This window comes from Somniosus microcephalus, unplaced genomic scaffold (assembly GCF_052327205.1).
Source record: "Somniosus microcephalus isolate GS21.2 unplaced genomic scaffold, FLI_Smic_1.0 scaffold26, whole genome shotgun sequence".
Classification (NCBI taxonomy): Eukaryota; Metazoa; Chordata; class Chondrichthyes; order Squaliformes; family Somniosidae; genus Somniosus; species Somniosus microcephalus.
In genome coordinates this window covers 676,903-701,224 of record NW_028225213.1, presented here as the reverse complement: position 1 = coordinate 701,224, position 24,322 = coordinate 676,903, and the positions used below count along the sequence as shown (strand labels likewise).

Sequence of the window (24,322 nt, the reverse complement as noted above, 5' to 3'; positions counted from 1 at the left end):
GAAGAGTGCAGAGCTGGGAGGACTGAACTGGGCGGCCTGGTCCTCCAACCAATGGCGGCGCGGGAAGGGGGCGGGGCCTCCTCTCCAGCTCAGGTGCGCTGGGGCCGATTGTGACGCGCTGTCCCCAGGTGAGAGCAGCTCAGTCAGCACAGAGCTGGGGCTGGAATCTGGGAGAGGGGCCGCAGGCAGCGGGCCTGGCAAAGGGGCACAAGTTTCACAATACAAGCTTCTTTCAAATGCACAATTGTTTCCTACAGACAGCCTTGGTCACTCTGCAAAAAATAACTGTTTAACAATTCATCATAACTCCCCTGCTTTAGGAGAGGCATAGAGTGCAAAAGCAAGGAAGTTATGATGAAACTGTGTAAAAGACTGGAGTCAGCTGTGGCTCAGTGGATAGCAGAGTCAGAAGGTTGTGGGTTCAAATCCCGCTCCAGGAACTTGAGCATATAAAGCGAGGCTGACACTCCAATGCGGTGCTGAGGGAGCGCTGCACTGTCGGAGGGGCAGTACTGAGGGAGCGCCTCACTGTCGGGGGGGCAGTGCTGAGGGAGTGTCGGACGGGCAGTGCTGAGGGAGTGTCGGACGGGCAGTGCTGAGGGAGCGCTGCACTGTCGGAGGGGCAGTACTGAGGGAGCGCCTCACTGTCGGGGGGGCAGTGCTGAGGGAGTGTCGGACGGGCAGTGCTGAGGGAGTGTCGGACGGGCAGTGCTGAGGGAGCGCCGCACTGTCGGAGGGGCAGTACTGAGGGAGCGCCGCACTGTCGGAGAGGGCAGTACTGAGGGAGCTCCGCACTGTCAGAGGGGGCAGTACTGAGGGAGCGCCGCACTGTCGGAGGGGCAGTACTGAGGCAGCGCCGCACTGTCGGAGGGGCAGTGCTGAGGGAGCGCCGCACTGTCGGGGGGGCAGTACTGAGGGAGCGCCGCACTGTCGGAGGGGCAGTACTGAGGGAACGCCGCACTGTCGGAGGGGCAGTACTGAGGGAGAGCCGCACTGTCGGAGGAGGCAGTGCTGAGGGAGCGCCGCACTGTCGGAGGGGGCAGTGCTGAGGGAGCGCCGCACTGTCGGAGGGAGCGCTGCACTGTCGGAGGGGCAGTACTGAGGGAGCGCCGCACTGTCGGAGGGGCAGTACTGAGGGAGCGCAGTACTGAGGGAGCGCCGCACTGTCGGAGGGGCAGTACTGAGGGAGCGCCGCACTGTCGGAGGGGCAGTACTGAGGGAGCGCCGCACTGTCGGAGGGGCAGTACTGAGGGAGCGCCGCACTGTCGGAGGGGCAGTACTGAGGGAGCACCGCACTGTCGGAGGGGCAGTACTGAAGGAGTGCCGCACTGTCGGACGGGCAGTGTTGAGGGAGTGCTGCTTCATCGGCGGGACAGTACTGAGGGACTGCTGCACTGTCGGAGGGGCAGTGCTGCGGGAGAGCCGCATTGTCGGAGGGGCAGTACTGAGGGAGTGCTGCACTGTCGGAGGGGCAGTGCTCAGGGAGCGCTGCACTGTCGGAGGGGCAGTGCTGCGGGAGAGCCGCATTGTCGGAGGGGCAGTAATGAAGGAGCGCTGCAGTGTCGGAGGTGCCGTCCAACGGATGAGACGTTAAACCGAGGCCCCCGTCTGCCCCTCAGGTGGATGTAAAAGATCCCGTGGTGCTATTTCGAAGAAGTTATCCCCGGTGTTTTGAGCCCAATATTTATCCCTCAATCAACATGACAAAAAAACATTATCTGGTCATTATCACATTGCTGTTTGTGGGAGCTTGCTGTGTGCAAATTGACTGCTGCGTTTCCCACATTATAACAGTGAATACACTTCAAAAGTACTTCATTGGCTGCAAAGTGCTTTGGGACGTCCGGTGGTTGTGAAAGGCAGTTAAGAAGGCAAATGGTATGCTGGTCTTCATTACAAGAGGATTTGAGTACAGGAGTAAAGAAGTCTTATTCCAATTATATCTTCTTCTTTCTTCTTAGGAAGTCCCTCGGAACCGAGGATGACTTGCTTCCACATTAAAAATGAGTTCTCGGGTGTAAGGGTAAACCGGGAGAGCTTCTTCTCCCCGAGACGGACCCTCTGATATAAAGGGTCGACTGGATCCATGTTTATCTGTAATTTAAACAGAGGTCTGGTCGTCTTCTGAGCTCTTTCCCCTAGAGGAGAGGGTAGAATGGGGGTCTTCAGTGTTAAATGGTTTCACCTGGGTCCATTGCTTCCATCGCATACCCATCGGTTCCTGTAGACAATCACACGTATCACTTGTCATTAATACAGTACATGGCCCCATCCAACGGGCCCCATTCCCTTTCTTCCGATAACTTGCGTCATTACTTGTTGACCTATTCTGGGCAACTCGTCTGGTTTAAGTCCAGCATTCTGCCTTTCTAGATCTTTAATCTGTTGTTGGTTCCTTACTTCTTTATTTAATGCTTGTACCTCCTGATTTAGTTGTACTAAGTATCTCCTTAATCTATCTTGTACTGGTCCTAGTTCTCCCACCCCTCCAGCCAAATCCTCTGGCAGTCTCATAGCTCGTCCTGTCATTAGTTCATAGGGGGTCAGTCCAGTCGTTCGTCCTGGGGTGGCTCGCAGCCTCATTAGTATGCTGGGTAATAATTCCGACCATCCCGTCCCTGTTTCTTGGATGGCTTTTGTCAGCGCGTTTTTCAGTGTCCTATTCATTCTTTCTACCATCCCCGAGCTCTGGGGGTGATATGGTATGTGATATTTTTGTGTCACATGTAGCAGCTTACAGATTTCTTTCATTATTTTGCTGGTGAAATGAGTGCCGTTGTCTGAGTCAATTTGCAGAGGCACTCCCCAACGGGGTATAACCTCGGTAGCCAATATTAGTGCAACTGTTTTTGCAGAGCAATCTCGGGTGGCAAAGGCTTCCACCCACCTGGTAAATTGGTCAATTATTACCAGGCAATATTTCTTCCCCCGGTCCTGCGCTAAGGGGCCGGTAAAGTCAATTTGTAAGTTTTCACAGGGTCCTTGGGGCCTGGGTTGGTTTGCTACTCTAACTCTACATCTCTGTCCTACATTATTCTTGCACATATTATACAGCGGTGGCAATATTTCGCTACTTCCCAACCTATCTTTGGCCACCACCAGTACTGTGTCAGTAGGTGCAACATGTTACTTCTGCCAGTATGTGTTACACCATGGTATAGCGCCATCAGTTGTTGTCTACAACATTCCGGTGCCACCACCTGGTTACGTGGGCCCCATTTCCAAATTCCATCTTGTAATTGCGCGCCAGCTTGTCTCCATTTCTCCTTTTGCTCTTTACTAGTATTTTCTTGTAGCTCCATTATATTCACTTCCTGTACCCCACTGACTATCATGACCATATTTATTTAGTTTTTGAACGCGTCCTCTGGTTGCATGTCTTCCGCAGCTAGTTTCGCGGCTAGATCTGCATACCTATTCCCCATAGGGGCCTGGTCCTGGGGGTCATAGAAACACAGAAGATAGGAGCAGGAGTAGGCCATTCGGCCCCTCGAGCCTGCTCCGCCATTCAATGAGACCATGGCTGTTCATCCAAATTCAGTACCCTGTTCCTGCCTTCTCCCCATATCCCTTGATCCCTTTAGCCTTAAGAAATATATCTAACTCCTTCTTGAATATATTTAATGAATTGGCCTCTACTGCCTTCTGTGGTAGAGAATTCCACAGGTTCACCACTCTCTGGGTGAGGAAATTCCTCCTCATCTCTGTCCTAAATGGCTTACCCCTTATCCTTAGACTGTGACCCCTGGTTCTGGACTCCCCGACCATCGGGAACATCCTTCCTGCATCTAGTCTGTCTAGTCCTGTTAGAATTTTATAAGCTTCAATGAGATCCCCTCTCATTCTTCTGAACTCCAGCGAATATAAGTCCAATCGACGCAATCTCTCCTCATACGTCATTTCTGCCATCTCAGGTATCAGCCTGGTGAATCTTCGCTGCACTCTTTCCATGGCAAGAACATCCTTCCTCAGATTTTCCCCACTACCGATGTCAGGCTTACCGGCCTGTAATTCCCCGTGTTCTCTCTACCACCTTTTTTGAACAGTGGGGTAACATTAGCTACCCTCCAATCCATGGTACTGTTCCAGAGTCTACTGAATTTTGGAAGATGACCAGCAATGCATCTATTATTTCTGGGGCCACTTCCTTAAGTACCCTAGGATGTAGATTATCAGGCCCTGGGGATTTATCGGCCTTCAATCCCATCAATTTCTCTAACACCATTTCCCTAGAAATACTGATTTCTATCAGGGTTTAATGAAAGGGAGGAACTATGTTTCCCAACATCTCTGGGAGGTTATTTGTGTCCTCCTTTGTGAAGACAGAACCAAAGTATGTATTTAATTGGTCAGCCATTTCTTTGTTCCCCATTATAAATTCCCCTGATTCTGACTGCAAGGGACCTACGCTTGACTTCACCAATCTTTTTCTCTTCACATATCTATAAAAGCTTTTACAGTCAGTTTTTATGTTCCCTGCCAGCTTACTCTCATTCTCTCTTTCCCCCCTCTTAATTAATCCCTTTGTCCTCCTTTGTTGAATCCTAAACTGCTCCCAATCCTCAGGTTTACTGCATTTTCTGGCCAATTTATATGTCCTCTCCTTGGATCTTATGCTATCTCTAATTTCCCTTGTTAGCCACGGTTGAGTCACCTTTTTTGTTTTAATTTTATGCCAAACTGGGATGAACAAATTCTGTAGTTCATCCATGCGATCTTTGAATGTTTGCCATTGCCTATCCACCGTCAACCCTTTGAGTGACATTCCCCAATCAATCCTACCCAACTCGTGAAGAAGGATCAAGAAGGAGTTACATATATTTCTTAAGGCTAACGGGATCAAGGAATATGGGGAGAAGGCAGGGACAGGGTACAGAGTTTGGATGATCAGCCATGATCTCATTGAATGGTGGAGCAGGCTCGAGGGGCCGAATGGCCTACTCCTGCTCCTATCTTCTATGTTTCTATGCTTCTAAAATTGTGCTAGTTGCCCATGCGCTGAGTGTATCCGAGCATTGCTCCAATGGACGCCGCGCGACTCAATCCGGTGTCTGAAATCACAGGAATCAACTTTCATTGATTTTCTCATCCTCCTCCTATTGCTTGCTCTAAATATATCTCTGCGCTCCTCAGCCGGCTGAGACAATGGCGATGGCTGTTACCCAGAATGCTCCGCGGGGTAGAATACGCCCTATCAATGCTGCAGGGGCCTTGTGTGCAGGCGCGGCGTGGGGGCAGGGCGGGTCCCGCGCGTGCGCAGTCAGTGCCGCCAGTCGGGTGATGGCGGCGGAAGGCGGAGAGAAGATTCTGGAACGGGGAGGCGGAGGGGTGCAGGGGAGCAATGGAACCGGCGGGGAGGCTTTATAAACACCCGGTGTAGGCCTCAAACCCCCGAATAAGAACTTACGGGCCCTGCGTTTGCCCCGAGCGGGGCGGTGGCTGCGGGACTTTCTCCCGGTGACAGGCCCGGCTCAATGGCCGCCATCTTGAGAGGCCGAGTGTGCAGTGGGGCGCATGCGCGGCCCCCTTGGGCCAGGGAGCAGGAGGAGAGAATGTTGTCAATTTCTGTCCTGGACACTCAGTGATGGCTTTTGTAAACTCCTTTCACCGGCTGTGAGAAGGGCAGGATTGACAGATGGGGAAACTCAAACCAAACTTCACATCGAGATCTCAGAGAGTCACTCCATTCATCAGGACCTGAAATTCATCGGCCTTTTGAGTGTGGAAGGAGAAATGTTTGGGAGGTAAGTAGCACGGAGTCCAGTTCTACGGAGTACGGCTTCTACAGAGTACTTAACTCGGGAATTGGGTGAGTGAGCGAATTCGATGAGATGGGGGTAAGAGGTGCTGCTTGATACGTGAAAAAATATAAACAACTAGGGTTTAATTAGGACTGTGGGCTAAGTTACAGTAAAGATCTAAAGCGTATAACTAAATGTAATAAATTAAACAAGGTTATTACCTAGATTAAAAACTATTAATAGACAATTGGGTATTTCAAAACTTGAAAACCTAATTAGTTAAATAAAATACAATAGAGATGGCGGGGCAGGTGATGTGTTGCAGCTGTAGCATGTGGGAGCTGGTGGACCCCAGTGTGATCCACAGCAACCACATAGAGTCATAGAGGCACAGAAGGAGGCCATTCGGCCCATCGAGTCCGTGCCGGCTCTCTGTAGAGCAATCCAGTCAGTCCCATTCCCCGCTCTATCCCCGTAGCCCTGCAAGTTTATTTCCCCCAAGTGCCTATCCAGTCTCCCCTTGAAAACATTGAGTGTCTCCGCTTCCACCACTTCCATCGGCAGCGAGTTCCAGGTCCTCACCACTCACTGCGTAAAAAAGTTTTCCCTCACATCCCCCCTGTATCTCTTGTCCAAAACCTTAAATCTGTGTCCCCTAGTCCTTGTACCATCAACTAGTGGGCACAGCCTTTCACCGTCCAGCCTATCCAAACCCGTCATAATCTTGTACACCTCTGTCAAATCACCCCTCAACCTCCTTTGCCCTAATGAAAACAAATCCAGCTTCTCCAACCTGTCCTTGTAGCTAAGATCCCCCATCCCCGGAACCATTCTGGTAAATCTCCTCTGCACCCTCTCAAGGGCCTTCACATCCTTCCTAAAGTGTGGCGACCAGAAGTGTCTGCAACTCGAGGAACTTCGGCTCAGAGTTAGAGTCATAGAGTTATACAGCACAGAAAGAGGCCCTTCGGCCCATCGTGTCCACGCCGGCCATCAAGCCCTGTCTATTCTAATCCCATTTTCCAGCACTTGGTCCGTAGCCTTGTATGCTATGGCGCTTCAAGTGCTCATCTAAATGCTTCTTGAATGTTGTGAGGGTTCCTGCCTCTACCACCCTTTCAGGCAGTGAGTTCCAGATTCCAACCACCCTCTGGGTGAAAAAGTTTTTCCTCAAATCCCCTCTAAACCTCCTGCCCCTTACCTCGAAACTATGCCCCCTGGTTATTGACCCCTCTACTAAGGGGAAAAGTTCCTTTCTATCTACCCTATCTATGCCCCTCATAATTTTGTACACCTCAATCAGGTCCCCCCTCAGCCTTCTCTGCTCTAAGGAAAACAACCCCAGCCTGTCCAGTCTCTCCTCATAGCTGAAGCGCTCCAGCCCAGGAAACATCCTGGTGAATCTCCTCTGCACCCTCTCCAATGCAATCACATCCTTCCTATATTGTGGCGACCAGAACTGCACACAGTATTCCAGCTGTGGCCTAACTAGCATTCTGTACACCTTCATCATAACTTCCCTACTCTTATATTCTATGCCTCGGCTAAGGAAGGCAAGTATCCCATATGCCTTTTTAACCACCTTATCTACCTGTCCTGCTGCCTTCAGGGATCTATGTACATGCACACCAAGGTCCCTCTGATCCTCTGTCCTTCCTAGGGTCCTACCATTCATCGTGTATTCCCTTGTTAGTCCTCCCAAAATGCATCATCTCACACTTTTTAGGGTTAAATTCCATTTGCCACTGTTCTGCCCATCTGACCAATCTGTCTATATCGGCCTGTGGCCTGAGGCTTCCCTCCTCGCTATTTACCAATCCACCAATTTTTGTGTCATCTGCGAACTTACTGATCATACCTCCTACATTCATATCTAAACCATTAATGTACACTACAAACAGCAAAGGACCCAGCACCGATCCCTGCGGTACACCACTGGACACAGGCTTCCAGTCACAAAAACAACCTTCGACCATCACCCTCTGCTTCCTGCCACTAAGCCAATTTTGGATCCAATGTGCCAAATTGCCCTGGATCCCATGGGCTCTTACCTTCTTGACCAATCTCCCATGTGGGACTTTGCCAATAGCCTTACTGAAGTCCATGTCGACTACATCAACTGCACGACCCTCATCCACACACCTAATCACCCCCTCGAAAAATTCAATCAAATTGGTTAGACATGATCTCTCCCTGACAAAGCCATGCTGACTATCCTTGATTAACCCTTGCCTCTCCAAGTGGAGACTAATTCTGTCTCTCAGAATTTTTTCCAATAATTTCCCTACCACTGATGTTAGGCTCACTGGCCTGTAATTTCCTGGTTTATCCCTACTACCCTTGTTGAATAATGGTACTACGTTAGCTGTCCTCCAGTCCTCCGGCACCTCCACTGTGGCCAGAGAGGTTCTGAAAATTTGTGTCAGAGCCCCTGCAATCTCCTCCCTTGCCTCACACAGCAGCCTGGGATACATCTTGTCTGGGCCTGGGGATTTATCCACTTTAAGCCCACTAAAACCACTAGTACCTCCTCTCTCGCAATACTAATTTGTTCAAGTATATCACAATCCCCCTGCCTGATTTCTATGCCTACATCGTCCTTCTCCATAGTGAACACAGATGCACAATATTCATTTAAAACCTCACCCACATCTTCTGGCTCTACACACAGATTGCCACTTTGGTCCCTAATGAGCCCTACTCTTTCCCTGGTTATCCTCTTGCCCTTAATATACTTAAACTTTATTTTGCTCGCCAGTGTTATTTCATGCCCCCTCTTCGCTCTCCGAATTTCTTTTTTAAGTACCCCCCTGCACTTTCTATGCTCCTCTAGGGCTTCCACTGTTTTTAGTCCTTTGTATCTGCCAAAAGCCTCCCTTTTTTTTCCTAATCCATTCTTGTATGTCCCTTGACATCCAGGGTTCCCTGGGCTTGTTGGTCCCACCCTTGACCTTTACGGGAACATGTTGCCATTGTACTCTCTCTATTTTCTTTCTGAAAGACTCCCATTGCCCCGATGTGGATTTTCCTACAAGTAGCTGATCCCAGTCCACTTTGGCCAGATCCTGCCTTATCATATTAAAATCGGCCTTCCCCCAATTTAGAACCTTTATTTCTGGTCCATCTTTGTCCTTTTCCATGACTACCTTAAATCTCACCGAATTATGGTCACTGTCACCAAAATGCTCTCCTACTAATACTTCTACCACACGCCCAGCTACATTCCCTAGAATTAGGTCCAGTACCACCCCCTCTCTTGTAGGACTTTCTACATGCTGGCTCAAAAAGCTCTCCTGGATGCACTTTAAGAATTCCGCACCCTCTAAGCCTTTCACACAGATGAATGCTGGAGGAGGGGCGTGTCTGGAGTAAAAAGGCAGAGGTTGTGAATATTTATTTTATATTTAATCATATTTTCTAAAGTATTGTCTTATTTTAAATTAAATTGAAAAGGGTTTATTTTTTGCTTTGAGGTGCCTGCTGTACATGGTCCATGTCTCTGAGGCATACAGGAGGGCAGGTATCACTACTGCTCTGTAGACCATGAGCTTAGTGCCAGGTTTGAGGTCCTGGTCTTCAAACACTCTCTTCCTCAGGCGACCGAAGGCTGCACTGGCACACTGAAGGCGGTGTTGGACTTTGTTGTCGATGTCTGCCCTTGTTGACAGTAGGCTCCCGAGGTATGGAAAGTGGTCCACGTTGTCCAAGGCCTTGTCGTGGATTTTGATAATCGGGGGGCAGCACTGCGCAGCGGGGGCAGGTTGGTAGAGGACCTTTGTCTTACGGCTGCACTCCGCCAAATTGGAGAAGCTCCGCTCGGGGCCCGGATCCGCGGACTCTCAGGTTTGGATTCCCCTTTATTCTCTCCCCTCCTCTGATCTCAATCGGATCTGGGGGAAAACTCACTTTCCCTCACTGATTGTGGCTCTTCACCAACACCGACTTTACAAAGAAAGCCCCGCGCGGCAGCCTGGAGCTCAGGGGCCCAGCGCGCAGGCACGGGGGGAGGATGATTGACAGGGGCCCAGGGTGTGTGCTGAGCATGCGCGGTGCAGGCCGGGCGCCTGTGGAGCAGGAGAGGGCGGGGCCATGGGGCGCATGCGTGGGGTCAGCCACAACTCAGCGCGGCAGCCGGAGCGCTTTCTGGAGCGCGGGGGTTTGTGGGTATTGTAGCCGCCATTACTGCTGATCCTTTCAACCAACCTGTGCAGCAGCTGGGGCCTGAAAATCAGCTTCACTGCCCCTGGGCTGGGAAAAGGGGGACATGAGTACAGGTATCGTACCATAGTGGTTATGTTACTGGACTAGTTCTCCAGAGGCCTGGACTAGTGATCTGGAGAATTGAGTTCAAGTGAAAACTATATCTAACTCCTTCTTGAATATATTTAACAATTCATTAAATATATTCAAGAAGGACTTAGATATATTTCTTAAGGCTAAAGGGATCAAGGGATATGGGGAGAAGGCAGGGACAGGGTACTGAATTTGGATGATCAGCCATGATCTCATTGAATGGCGGAGCAGGCTCGAGGGGCCGAATGGCCTACTCCAGCTCCTATCTTCTATGTTTCCATGTAATCCCAGCACGGCAGCTGCAGAACTTAAATTCAGTTAATTAAATAAATCTGGAATTAAAAGGCTAGTAATGGTGACCATGAAACCGTCGTTAAAAACCCATCTGGTTCACTAATCTGACTGGCTTAGATGTGACTTCAGACTCACAGCAATGTGGTTGTCTCTTCACTGCCCTCTGAAGCGGCCTAGCAAGCCCCTCAGTTGTACCGAACCACTGCAAAGAAGTGTAACCGCACTGTGGGAGCACCTTCACCACACGGACTGCAGTGGTTCAAGGCGGTGGCTCGCCACCACCTTCTCAAGGGCAACTAGAGATGGGCAATAAATGCTGGTGTTGCCAGCGACGCCCACATCCCGTGAAGGCTAAAGGGATCAATAGAATGGCGGAGCAGGCTCGAGCGGCCGAATGGCCGACTCCTGCTCCTATCTTCTATGTTTCTATGAATGATTATATTAAAAAAATGGAGACCACATTCTCCCTCTTACCCCTTTCTACACTCCTTTCACAGGGTTTTAGAAGTGGAGCCTTTACAGACAGGAGGCTGAGACCTAACATCACATCAAGATCTGACAGAGTTACAGGATTCCTCAGGACCTGATGCAATCGGTCCTCCAATCTGCTGGCACACCAGTGAACCAGAGTTCACACTGATGAGAGACCTTTTAAATGTTCTGAGTGTGGGAAGAGCTTCAAGATCTACAAGCACCTGAAGCGACACCAGTGGCTACAGATTGGGGAGAGCCCGTTCACCGGCCCCGTGTTCCAGAAGGGATTCACTCAGCCATCCGCTCCGATGATACACCAGCAAGATCACACGAGGGAGAGACCTTTAACCCGCTCCGTGTGTGGGCAGGGATTAATTGCACCCTCCGTGCTGCTGAGACAGCAGCTTGTCCACACCAATGAGAGACCTTTAACCCGCTCCGTGTGTGGGATGGGATTAATTGCACCCTCCGTGCTGCTGAGACACCAGCTTGTCGACACCGATGTGAGACCGTTGACCTGCTCCGTGTTTTTGAAGCGATTCTCTCATTCTGCCACCCTCCTGAGACACCAGCTTGTTTACAGTGATGAGAGACCAATTAAATGTTCTGACTGTGGGAAGAGATTTAAAAGGTCCCAGGATCTGAAGAGACACCAGCTGGAGAGAGCAGGAGAGATTCTGTTCACCTGCTTCGTGTGTGCGAAGAGATTTACTCGGTCCTCGAATCTGCTGGCACACCAGCGAGTTCACACTGGGGAGAGACCGGTGAAGCACTCTGACTGTGGGAAAAGCTTTAAAAGGTCCCAGGAGCTGAAGGGACACCAGCTGGAGAGAGCAGGAAAGAGGCCGTTCACCTGCTCCGTGTGTGGGAAGGGATTCACTCAGTCATCCAACCTACTGACACACCAGCGAGTTCACACCGGGGAGAGACCATTTACATGTTCTGCCTGTGGGAAGAGCTTTAAAAGCTCCACGGAACTGACGTTACACCAGCGAGTTCACACTGATGAGAGACCATTTACATGTCCTGCCTGTGGGAAGAGTTTTAAAAGCTCTGGGGATCTGAACGGACACCAGCGAGTTCACACTGATGAGAGACCATTTACATGTTCTGCCTGTGGGAAGAGCTTTAAAACCTCTCGGGATCTGAAGCAACACCAGCTTGTTCACAGTGATGCGAGACCATTTAAATGTTCTGCCTGTGGGAAGAGCTTTAAAACCTCTGGGGATCTGAAGCAACACCAGCAAGTTCACTCCGATCAGAGACCATTTACATGTTCTGTCTGTGGGATGAGCTTTACAAGCTCCAGGAATCTGAACGGACACCAGCGAGTTCACACTGGGAAGAGGCCATTCACCTGCTCCGTGTGTGGGAAGGGATTCACTCTGTCATCGCACCTGTTGACACACCAGCGGGTTCACACTGATGAGAGCCCATTCACCTGCTCCGTGTGTGGGAAGGGATTCACTCTGTCAGCCAACCTGTTCAGACACCAGCAAGTTCACACTGATGAGAGACCATTTAACTGTTCTGACTGTGGGAAGAGCTTTAAAAGCTCCGGGAATCTGAAGCAACACCAGCTTGTTCACAGTGATGCGAGACCATTTAAATGTTCTGTCTGTGGTAAGAGCTTTAAAATCTCTGGGGATCTGAAGCAACACCAGCAAGTTCACTCCGATCAGAGACTATTTACATGTTCTGTCTGTGGGATGAGCTTTACAAGCTCCAGGAATCTGAACGGACACCAGCGAGTTCACACTGGGAAGAGGCCATTCACCTGCTCCGTGTGTGGGAAGGGATTCACTCTGTCAGCCAACCTGTTGAGACACCAGCAAGTTCACACTGATGAGAGACCATTTAACTGTTCTGACTGTGGGAAGAGCTTTAAAACCTCTGGGGATCTGAAGCAACACCAGCAAGTTCACTCCGATCAGAGACCATTTACATGTTCTGTCTGTGGGATGAGCTTTAAAAGCTCCGGGAATCTGAAGGGACACCAGCGAGTTCACACTGATCTGTAGTGCAGGGCCCTGTAGTAAGCTGGGGTGACATGAACATGGAATGGATGAATGTTTTATAAATCTTGTACTGCTGTTTAATATTTAAGACTGTTGTGCTGATGATTCCCTTCGATTGACTGTTCATGGTGTTCCATGGAATGTACAGCACAGAAACAGGCCATTCGACCCAACTGGTCCATGTCAGTGTTTATGCCCCACACCCACCCTACTTCAATTAACCCGATCAACACATCCTCCCATTCCTTTCTCCCTTGTGTGGCTTCCCGTTAAATGCATCTGTGCTGTTCACCGCAACTACTCCTTGTGGTAACAAGTTCCCCATTCTACCACTCTCTGTGTAAAGATTTTTCTCCTGAATTCACTACTGGATTTCTTAGTGCCTTTTATATTTATAGCCACATAAATATGATGAGATTCTGTTAAGCTGACCAGTATGTTGTTGTACTTTGTCTTTTTCTGATGAATGAAACATTACTGAGCCCCTGTACCCGTGTTATGGGATGAAGTGCCAGACAAGTGAAGGCACAACGTCTGGGTGTGAATCGAATAATAACCTCATGGACCGTATAGGTGTGATAACTGGACGGGCTTGTGGTTATAGTCTGGTCACAGATGGACTAAATTCCCTGAATTAGCAGGAGTTCAGGAGGCGGTCAACAGACGGGTCCAAACAATCCCATTTCCTGAGCGGTAACCAAGCTTGTGTATAAGAACAGGCCACTTAAGCCGTTGTCAGTTGGAACAGACTCGAGAAGATCGCGCGTGAATCCACTGTACTTCTATTCTCCAGATTGAGGGAATTATCACCCGATCTGTGTTATGCAGCGCTCTTAATAAAGTCTGGAGACACAATTTGTGTTCTTGTGAGCTTGATTATCTGGTATCCGAAACCCTGGGACTCCCGATCATTAGAGACAACCTCAGTGTGTGGAAAGGGATTCCCTGGTGTATCCCACCCGCTGACACACCAGAGTGTCCACAGTGTGACTGCGGTGGGTCGATTCCACTGTTTCCGATGCCTTTAATCACAGGCATGTACGGCCCAGTTAAAGGGACATCGACCGTCACATCCTCTTCCCTCGGAGTATTGGTGTCAGTTAAAGAGTCTGCGATCTTTTTGTCTTCTCCTTTGTAACTAAAGGGACAATGTGTCTCCTTCCCTCAGCGTAACACCTCGATATTTAAAGGGACATTGTCTCTCTGTATTCATAGAATCACAGAATAGCACAGAAGGAGGCCATTCGGCCCATCGAGTCTGTGCCGGCTCTTTCGAAGAGCAATCCAGTTAGTCCCACTCCTCCGCTCTTTCCCTATATCCCTGCAATTTATTTCAGTTCAAGTATTTATCCCGTCCCCTTTTGAAGGCTCCTGTTGAATCTGCTTCCACCGCCCTATCAGGCAGCGCGTTCCCCATCACAACAACTCGCTGTGGGGAAAAAAAGTTTCCTCAGGTCACCTCTGGTTCTTTTGCCAATCACCTTAAATCTGTGTCCTCTGGTTACCGACCCTTCCTCCACTGGAAACAGTTTCTCCTTATTTACTCTATCCAAATTATTCATGATTTTTAACACCTCTATCAAATCTCCCCTTAACCTTCTCTGCTCCAAGGAGAACAACCCCAGCTTCTCCAGTCTCTCCACATAACTGAAGTCCCTCATCCCCGGTACCATTCTAGTAAATCGCCCCATAACCTTCTCTGCTCCAAGGAGAACAACCCCAGCTTCTCCCGTCTCTCCACATAACTGAAGTCCCTCATCCCCGGTACCATTCTAGTAAATCTCCCCTTAACCTTCTCTGCTCCAAGGAGAACAACCCCAGCTTCTCCAGTCTCTCCACATAACTGAAGTCCCTCATCCCCGGTACCATTCTAGTAAATCTCCCCTTAACCTTCTCTGCTCCAAGGAGAACAACCCCAGCTTCTCCAGTCTCTCCACATAACTGAAGTCCCTCATCACTGGTACCATTCTAGTAAATCTCCCCTTAACCTTCTCTGCTCCAAGGAGAACAACCCCAGCTTCTCCAGTCTCTCCACATAACTGAAGTCCCTCATCCCTGGTACCATTCCAGTAAATCTCCCCTTAACCTTCTCTGCTCCAAGGAGAACAACCCCAGCTTCTCCAGTCTCTCCACATAACTGAAGTCCCTCATCCCCGGTACCATTCTGGTCAATCTCCCCTTAACCTTCTCTGCTCCAAGGAGAACAATCCCAGCTTCTCCTGTCTCTCCACATAACTGAAGTCCCTCATCCCTGGTACCATTCCAGTAAATCTCCTCTGCACCCTCTCCAAGGCCTTGACATCCTTCCTAAAGTGTGGTGCCCTGAATTGAACACAATACTCCAGCTGAGGCCTAACCAGTGTTTTATAAAGGCTTAGCATAACCTGCTTGCTTTTGTACTCTATTCCTCTATTAATAAAGTCAAGGATCCTGTATGCTTTTTAACAGCCTTCTCAACTTGTCCTGCCACCTTCTAAGATTTGTGTACATACACCCCGAGGCCTCTCTGTTCCTGCACCCTCTTTAAAACTGGACCATTTAGTTTTATTGCCTCTCCTCATTCTTCCTACCAAAATGTATCACTTCACACTCCTGTGTTAAATTTCATCTCACGTTTCTGCCCATTTCACCAGTCTGTCTGTGTCCTCCTGAAGTCTGTTACTATCCTCACTGTTTACGACATTTCCAAGTTTCATGTCCTCTGCAAACTTTGAAATTGAGCCCTGTACACCCAAGTCCCGGTCATTAATATGGATCAAAAAGAGCAGTGGTCCTAATTGCGAGCCCTGGGGATCCCCACTGAATCCCTCCCTCCAGTCTGAAACACAGCCGTTCCCCACTACTCTCTGCCTTCTGTCCCTGAGCCCATTCTAGATCCATGCTGTCACTGTCCCTTTAATCCCATGGACTAAGGCCAACAAGTCTATTATGTGGGACTTTGTCAAACACCTTTTCAGAGTCCATATACACAACATCAACCGCTCTACCCTCAACCCTCTCCATTACTTCATCAAAGAACTCCATCAAGTTAGTCAGACATGATTTGCCTTTAACAAACTGACTTTCAGTTACTAGCCCAGACTTTTCCCAGGGCCAATGAATTTTGTCCCGGATTATTGTCTCTAAAAGTTTCCCCACCACCGACGTTAGGCTGACTGGCCTGTCGTTGCCGGGTTTATCCCTCTCCCCTATTTTAAACAGGGCTGTAACATTTGCAATCCTCCAGTCCTCTGGCACCACCCCCATGTCCAAGGAGGATTGGAAGATTGTGGCCGGAGCCTCCGCAATTTTCACCCCTACTTCCCTCAGTAACCGAGGACAAATCCCATCTGGACCGGGCGACTTTTCTACTTTGAGGACTGCCAACCGTTGAAGTCCCTCCTCTTTTTCTATTTGTATCCTATCCAGTATCGCTCCGGCCTCCTCCTTTACTGCTACATTGGCAGCATCCTCTTCTCCAGTGAAGACAGATGCAAAGTTCTCATTTAGTCCCTCAGCCCAGCCCTCTGCCTCCACAAGACAATCTCCCTTTCGGTCCCCAATCAGCCCCGCCCTTTCTTTGACTGCCCTTTTACTAGTTAAGTGTTTATAAAATACTTTTGGGTTCCCTTTTATGTTAGTTGCTAATCTGTTCTCATACTCTCTCTTTGCCCCTCTTATTCCATTGTTTAGATCTCCTCTGTACTTTCTATATTCAGCATGATTCCCCACTGTATTATCAACCTTACATTTGTCATAAACCTCCTCTTTCTCACTTTAACCTCTATCTTTAGTCATCCAGGGAGCTCTAGCTTTGGATGCCCTTCCTTTCCCCCCCATAGGAATGTGTCTGCTCTGTACCCGAACCAGCTCCTCTTTGAAGGCCTCCCATTGGTCATTTACTGTTTTGCTTCCCAATTTTTGACTCCAATCCACCTGGGTCAGATCCCTTTTCCTCTCACTGCAGTTAGCCCTCCTCCAGTTAAATATTTTTTATGCTTGATTGTTCTTTGTCCTTATCTATAACTATTCTAAACCTGATGATATTATGATCACTGTTCCCCCAAATACTCTCCCACTGAAACACACTCCACGCGCCCCACTTCATTCCCCAGAACTAGATCCAGCTCTGCTTCCTTCCTCCTTGGGCTGGAAACACACTGATCCAGAAAGTTCTCTTGTACACATTTCAGGGATTCCTCCCCAATTTGCCCTTTACACTGTTATTATCCCAGTCTATATTCGGATAATTGAAGTCCCCCATTATCACTACGCTGTAGTTCTTGCATCTTTCTGTAATTTGCCTGCAAATCTGCTCCTCTATCTCCTCCCCACTATTTGGTGGCCTGTAGTAAACACCCAGCAGTGTAATCGCTCCTCTGTTGTTCCTGAATTCAAACCAATCTTTGCTCCCTCGACTACATCACCCTCTCCAGCGCTGTAATAGTTTAGTTCATCAATACTGCCACCCCCTTCTCTTTTTCGTTCTCTATCTTTCCTGATTACCTTGTAGCCAGGAATATTAACATCCCAATCCTCCCCTTCTTTGAGTCTGGTCTCTGTTATTGCCCCTATATCAGAGTCCCCTGTGGCACCTTGTGCCTGCAGCTCACCAACCTTATTTACCAGGCTATGTGCATTTACACACATGCACTCCAAACCCATCTTAGTCTGCCTCGCTTTTGCCCCGTCTGATTCCTCCTATTTCTGAACTTTTCTTTACTCTGGTGCTATTTCTCTCTCATATATTATTATATCTATGACAGCTAGTTCTGGTCCCCCCCGACAAGTGGAAACATTTTCTCCACGTCTACCCTGTCAAACCCTTTCATAATCTTGATGACCTCTATCTGGTCACCCCTCAGCCTTCTCTTTTCCAGAGAAATGAGCCCCCAACCTGTTCAGCCTTTCCTGATCGGTATATCTTCCCAGTTCTGGTGTCATCCTTGTGAATATTTTTTGCACGTACTACTGATGTCAGGCGAACTGGCCCAGTGGTCCTTGTTTTCTCTTGCCCTCCTTTCTTGAACGGCGGGGTTACATTTGACACCTTCCAATCCCCAGGGACCATTCTACAATCTAGGGAATTCTGGAAGATCATAACCAAGACTCGAGGAGTTATTGGTAAACTCCTGGAGTCTGTAATATGGGATAAAGTTAATTACAAACTCGCAGAACAAGGAGAATCGCGGTCCCTTTAACCAGCACAAATCCCTGTGTGGAGGAGAGGGGGAGATACAGTCTGTCCCAGGAACTGTCGCACAACAGAATGAGAGACCCTGTCCCTTTGATTCATGAATTTAAAAAGTCTGTATTGCAATCTGAGCCCGTGTGTTGTGAGCCAAAGAGCCTTGTGTCCAATGAGGGGAATAAAGGCCCACAGCCTCCCCTGGCCCCGGGCCCTGAAGAAGGGACTGGAGAAACTCGCTGCCCTGCGGATCAGACAATCAGCCGGCGCAGGTCCCGCCCCTCAGGCTCCCCGATTGGTTGGAGGACCCGCCACAGGCTCGCTCCTCCAGCCCCGCCCCACTCGCTCCCTATTGGTCGGAAGCTCCCATCAATCAGGCCCTGGGCCACGTGTCACTGGAGTGCACTCCGCCAAACTGAAGAAGCTCTGCTCGGGGCCCGGATCCGTGGACTCTCAGGTTTGGATTCCCGTTTATTCTCTCCCCTCCTCTGATCTCAATCGGATCTGGGGGAAAACTCACTTTCCCTCACTGATTGCGGCTCTTCACCAACACCGACTTTACAAAGAAAGCCCCGCGCGGCAGCCTGGAGCTCGGGCCCAGCGCGCAGGCGCGGGGGAGGATGATTGACAGGGGCCCAGGGTGTGTGCTGAGCATGCGCGGTGCGGGCCGGGCACCTGTGGAGCAGGAGAGGGCGGGCCATGGGGCGCATGCACAGGGTCAGACACAACCGGAGCTGATGAGAGACACAAGAACATAAGGCGTAGGAGCAGGAGTAGGTCATTTGGCCCCTCGAGCCTGCTCCGCCATTCAATAAGATCATGGCTGACCTGATCTTGGCCTCAACTCCACTTCCCTGCCCGCTCCCCATAACCCTTGACTCCATTATTGTTCAAAAATCTGTCTATCTCCACCTTAAACACACTCAACGACCCAACCTCCACAGCTCTCTGGGGAAGAGAATTCCAAAGGTCAGAGGCTGGGTATTCTGTGGCAAGTGTCTCACCTCCTGACTCCCCAAAGCCTTTCCACCATTTACAAGGCACAAGTCAGGAGTGTGATAGAATACTCTCCACTTGCCTGGATGAGTGCAGCTCCAACAACACTCAAGAAGCTCGACACCATCCAGGACAAAGCAGCCCGCTTGATTGGCACCCCAGCCACCACCTTAAATATTCACTCCCTCCACCACCAGCGCACTGTGGCTGCAGTGTGTACCATCTACAAGATGCACTGCAGCAACTCGCCAATACTTCTTCGGCAGCACCTCCCAAACCCACGACCTCTACCACTTAGAAGGATGAAGGCAGCAGGTGCATGGGAACACCACCACCTGTAAGTTCCTCTCCAAGTCACACACCATCCTGACTTGGAAATATATCGCCGATCCTTCATCGTCACTGGATCAAAATCCTGGAACTTCCTCCCTAACAGCATTGTGGGAGACCTACACCACAAGACTGCAGCAGTTCAAGAAGGCGGCTCACCACCATCTGCTCAAGGGCAATTAGGGATGGGCAATATATGCTGGCCTTGCCAGTGATGCCCACACCCCATAAATGTAGAGGGAGCTGTATTCTGTATCTCATCCCTGCTGTACCTGTCCTGGGAGTGTTTAATGGGACAGTGAGGGGGGAGTCTTAATCTGTATCTTACCCATGCTAATCATCCACTTAATTTTCTAAATAGAATAATAAACAATAACATATTAATCTCATCTTCTAACCCTTTCTAAAATTGTGCTAGTTGCCCATGCGCTGTGTGTATCCGAGCATTACTCCAATGGATGCCGCGCGGCTCATCCCGGTGTCTGAAATTACAAGAATCAACTTTCATTGATTTTCTCCTCCTCCTCCTATTGCTTGCTCTAAATGTATCTTTGCACACCTCAGGCAGCAGAGACAATGGCGATAGTTGTTACCCAGAACGCACCGCGAGGTAGAATAGGCCCTATCAATGCTGCAGGGGCCTGGTGTGCAGGCGCAGGGTGGGGGTGGGGCGGGTCCCGCACGTGCGCAGTTAGTGCCGCCAATCGGGTGATGGCAGCGGAAGGCGGAGAGAAGATTCCGGAGCGGGGAGGCGGAGGGGTGCAGGGGTGCAATGGAACCGGCGGGGAGGCTTTATAAACACCCGGTGTAGGCCTCAAGCCCCCGAATAAGAACCTACGGGTCCCCCATTTGCCCCGAGCGGGGCGGCGGCTGCGGGGCTTTCTCCCAGTGACAGGCCCGGCTCAACGGCCGCCATCTGCTTGATACATTAAAAAATATATAAACAACTAGGGTTTAATTAGGAGTGTGGGCTAAGTTACAGTAAAGATCTAAAGCATATAACTAAATTTAATAAATTAAACAAGGTTATTACCTAGATTAAAAACTATTAATAGACAATTGGATATTTCAAAACTTGAAAACCTAATTAGTTAAATAAAATACAATAGAGATGGCCGGGCTGGTGATGTGTTGCAGCTGTAGCATGTGGGAGCTGGTGGACCCCAGTGTGATCCACAGCAACCACAAAGAGTCATAGAGGCACAGGAGGCCATTCGGCCCATCGAGTCCATGCCAGCTCTCTGTAGAGCAATCCAGTCAGACACATTCCCCCGCTCTATCCCCGTAGCCCTGCAAGTTTATTTCCCTCAAGTGCCAATCTAGTCTCATCCCAGTTTGGAATAAAAATAAAACAAAAAAGGTGACTCAACTGTGGCTAACAAGGGAAATTAGGGATAGCATAAGATCCAAGGAGAGGACATATAAATTGGCCAGAAAAAGCAGTAAACCTGAGGATTGGGAGCAGTTTAGGATTCAACAAAGGAGGACAAAAGGATTAATTAAGAAGGGGAAAATAGAATATGAGAGTAAGCTTGCAGGGAACATAAAATCTGACTGTAAAAGCTTTTATAGATATGTGAAGAGAGAAAGATTGGTGAAGTCAAGCGTAGGTCCCTTGCAGTCAGAATCAGGGGAATTTATAATGGGGAACAAAGAAATGGCAGACCAATTAAATACATACTTTGGTTCTGTCTTCACAAAAGAAGACACAAATAACCTCCCAGAGATGTCGGGGAGCAAGGGGTCTGATGAAAGGGAGGAACTGAAAGAAATTAGTATTTCTAGGGAAATGGTGTTAGGGAAATTGATGGGATTGAAGGCCGATCAATCCCCAGGGCCTGATAATCTACATCCTAGGGAACTTAAGGAAGTGGCCCTAGAAATAGTAGATGCATTGCTGGTCATCTTCCAACATTCGATGGAATCTGGAACAGTTCCCATGGATTGGAGAGTAGCTAATGTTACCCCACTATTCAGAAAAGGTGGTGGGGAGAAAATGGGGAATTACAGACCGGTAAGCCTGACATCGATAGTGGGGAACATGCTAGAGTCCATTATAAAAGATGTAATAGCAGAGCACTTGGAAAACAGTGACAGGATCAGACAAAGTCAACATGGATTTACAAAAGGTAAATCATGCTTGACTAATCTACTGGAATTTTTTGAGGATGTAACTGGTAAAATAGATAACGACGAACCAGTGGATGTGGTGTATTTGGAGTTTCAGAGGGCTTTCGATAAGGTCCCGCATAAGAGATTAGCGTGTAAAGTTAAGGCACATGGGATTGGGGGCAAGGTATTGACTTGGATAGAGAACTAGTTGGCAGACAGAAAGCAAAGAGTTGGAATAAACGGGTCTTTTTCCGAGTGGCAGGCAGTGACTAGTGGGGTACCGCAGGGACCGGTCCTAGGACCCTAGCTATTCACAATATATGTTAATGATCTAGACGAGGGAACTAGATGTAATATCTCCAAGTTTGCAGATGACACAAAGCTGGGTGGGCGTGTGTGCTGTGAGGAGGATGCCGAGAAACTCCAGTATGATTTGGACAGGTTGGGTGATTGGGCAGAAGCATGGCAGATGCAATATAATGTGAATAAATGCGAGGTTAGCCACTTTGCTGTCAAAAACAGGAAGGCAGATTATTATCTGAATGGCAATAGATTGGGAGAAGGGGAAGTGCAACGAGACCTGGGTGTCCTTGTGCACCAGTCGCTGAAGGTAACCAGGCAGGTGCAGCAGGCGGTTAAGAAGGCAAATGGTATGTTGGCCTTCGTAGCAAGAGGGTTTGAGTACAGGAACAAGGATGTCTTGCTGCAGTTGTACAGGGCCTTGGTGAGACCACACTGAGTATTGTGTGCAGTTTTGGTCGCCTTATCTGAGGAAGGATGTTCTTGCCATGGAGGGAGTGCAGCGAAGATTCACCAGGCTGATACCTGGCATGGCAGGAATGATGTATGAGGAGAGATTGGGGCAATTGGGCTTATATTCCCTGGATTTAAGAAGAATGAGGGGGGATCTCATTGAAACTTATAAAATTCTAACAGGACTAGACAGGCTAGATACAGGAAGGATGTTCCCGATGGCGGTGGAGTCTAGAACCAGGGGCCACAGTCTAAAGATAAGGGGTAAGCCATTTAGGACTGAGATGAGGAGGAATTTCTTCACCCAGAGAGTGGTGAACCTGTGGAATTCTTTACCACAGAAGGCAGCAGAGGCCAATTCATTAAATATATTCAAGACGGAGTTAGATATATTTCTCAAGGCTGAAGGGATCAAGGGATATGGGGTGAAAGCAGGGACCGGGTACTGAGTTTGGATGATCAGCCATGATCTCATTGAATGGCGGAGTAGGCTTGAGGGTCTGAATGGCCTACTCCTGCTCCTATCTTCTATGTTTCTATGTCTCCCCTTGAAAACATTGAGTGTCTCCGCTTCCACCGCTTCTGTCGGCAGCGAGTTCCAGGTCCTCACCAGTGGCTGCGTAAAAAAGTTTTTCCTCACATCCCCCCCTGTATCTCTTGCCCAAAACCTTAAATCTGTGTCCCCTAGTCCTTGTACCATCAACTAGTGGGAACAGCCTTTCTCCGTCTAGCCTATCCAAACCGGTCATAATCCTGTACACCTCTATCAAATCACACCTCAACCTCCTTTGCTCTAATGAAAACAAATCCAGCTTCTCCAACCTGTCCTTGTAGCTAAAATCCCCCACCACCGGAACCATTCTGGTAAATCTCCTCTGCACCCTCTCAAGGGCCTTCACATCCTTCCTAAAGTGTGGTGACCAGAAGTGTCTGCAATTCGAGGAACTTCGGCTCAGAGTTAGAGTCATAGAGTTATACAGCACAGAAAGAGGCCCTTCGGCCCATCGTGTCTGCGCCGGCCATCAAGCCCTGTCTATTCTAATCCCATTTTCCAGCACTTGGTCCGTAGCCTTGTATGTTATGGCGTTTCAAGTGCTCACCTAAATGCTTCTTGAATGTTGTGAGGGTTCCTGCCTCTACCACCCTTTCAGGCAGTGAGTTCCAGATTCCAACCACCCTCTGGGTGAAAAAGTTTTTCCTCAAATCCCCTCTAAACCTCCTGCCCCTTACTTTGAACCTATGCCCCCTGGTTATTGACCCCTCTACTAAGGGGAAAAGTTCCTTTCTATCTCCCCTATCTATGCCCCTCATAATTTTGTACACCTCAATCAGGTCCCCCCTCAGCCTTCTCTGCTCTAAGGAAAACAACCCCAGCCTGCCCAGTCTCTCTTCATAGCTGAAGCACTCCAGCCCAGGTAACATCCTGGTGAATCTCCTCTGCACCCTCTCCAATGCAATCACATCCCTCCTATAGTGTGGCTACCAGAACTGCACACAGTATTCCAGCTGTGGCCTAACCAGCATTTTGTACAGCTCCATCATAACCTCCCTGCTCTTATATTCTATGCCTCGGCTATTGAAACCAAGTATCCCATATGCCTTTTTAACCACCTTATCTACCTGTCCTGCAGCCTTCAGGGATCTATGTACATGCACACAAAGGCCCCTCTGATCCTCTGTCCTTCCTAGGGTCCAACCATTCATTGTGTATTCCCTTGCCCTGTTAGTCTTCCCAAAATGCATTACCTCACACTTTTCAGGGTTAAATTCTATTTGCCACTGTTCTGCCCATCTAACCAACCCGTCTATATTGTCCTGTAGCCTGAAGCTTCCCTCCTCGCTATTTACCACTCCACCAATTTTCGTGTCATCTGCAAACTTACTGATCATACCTCCTACATTCATATCTAAATCATTAATGTACACTACAAACAGCAAAGGACCCAACAGCGATCCCTGCGGTACACCACTGGACACAGGCTTCCAGTCACAAAAACAACCTTCGACCATCATCCTCTACCTCCTGCCACGAAGCTAATGTTGGATCCAATGTTCCATAGAAACATAGACGATAGGAGCAGGAGTCGGCCATTCGGCCCCTCGAGCCTGCTCCGCCATTCAATGAGATCATGGCTGATCATCCA

General features: G+C 49.1%; 1 protein-coding gene across 1 annotated transcript in view; it reads left to right on the top strand.

The window, feature by feature from the left end:
* The window catches only part of LOC147083896 (uncharacterized), a 135,111-nt gene that overhangs the window by 491 nt on the left and 110,298 nt on the right, over positions 1-24,322 (top strand). The window contains exon 2 of the mRNA XM_085980075.1: positions 10,826-12,082. Within this exon, the coding sequence (XP_085836201.1) occupies positions 11,111-12,082 (972 nt within the window). The 5' untranslated portion in view covers positions 10,826-11,110. The remainder of the gene's footprint in view (positions 1-10,825; positions 12,083-24,322) is intronic.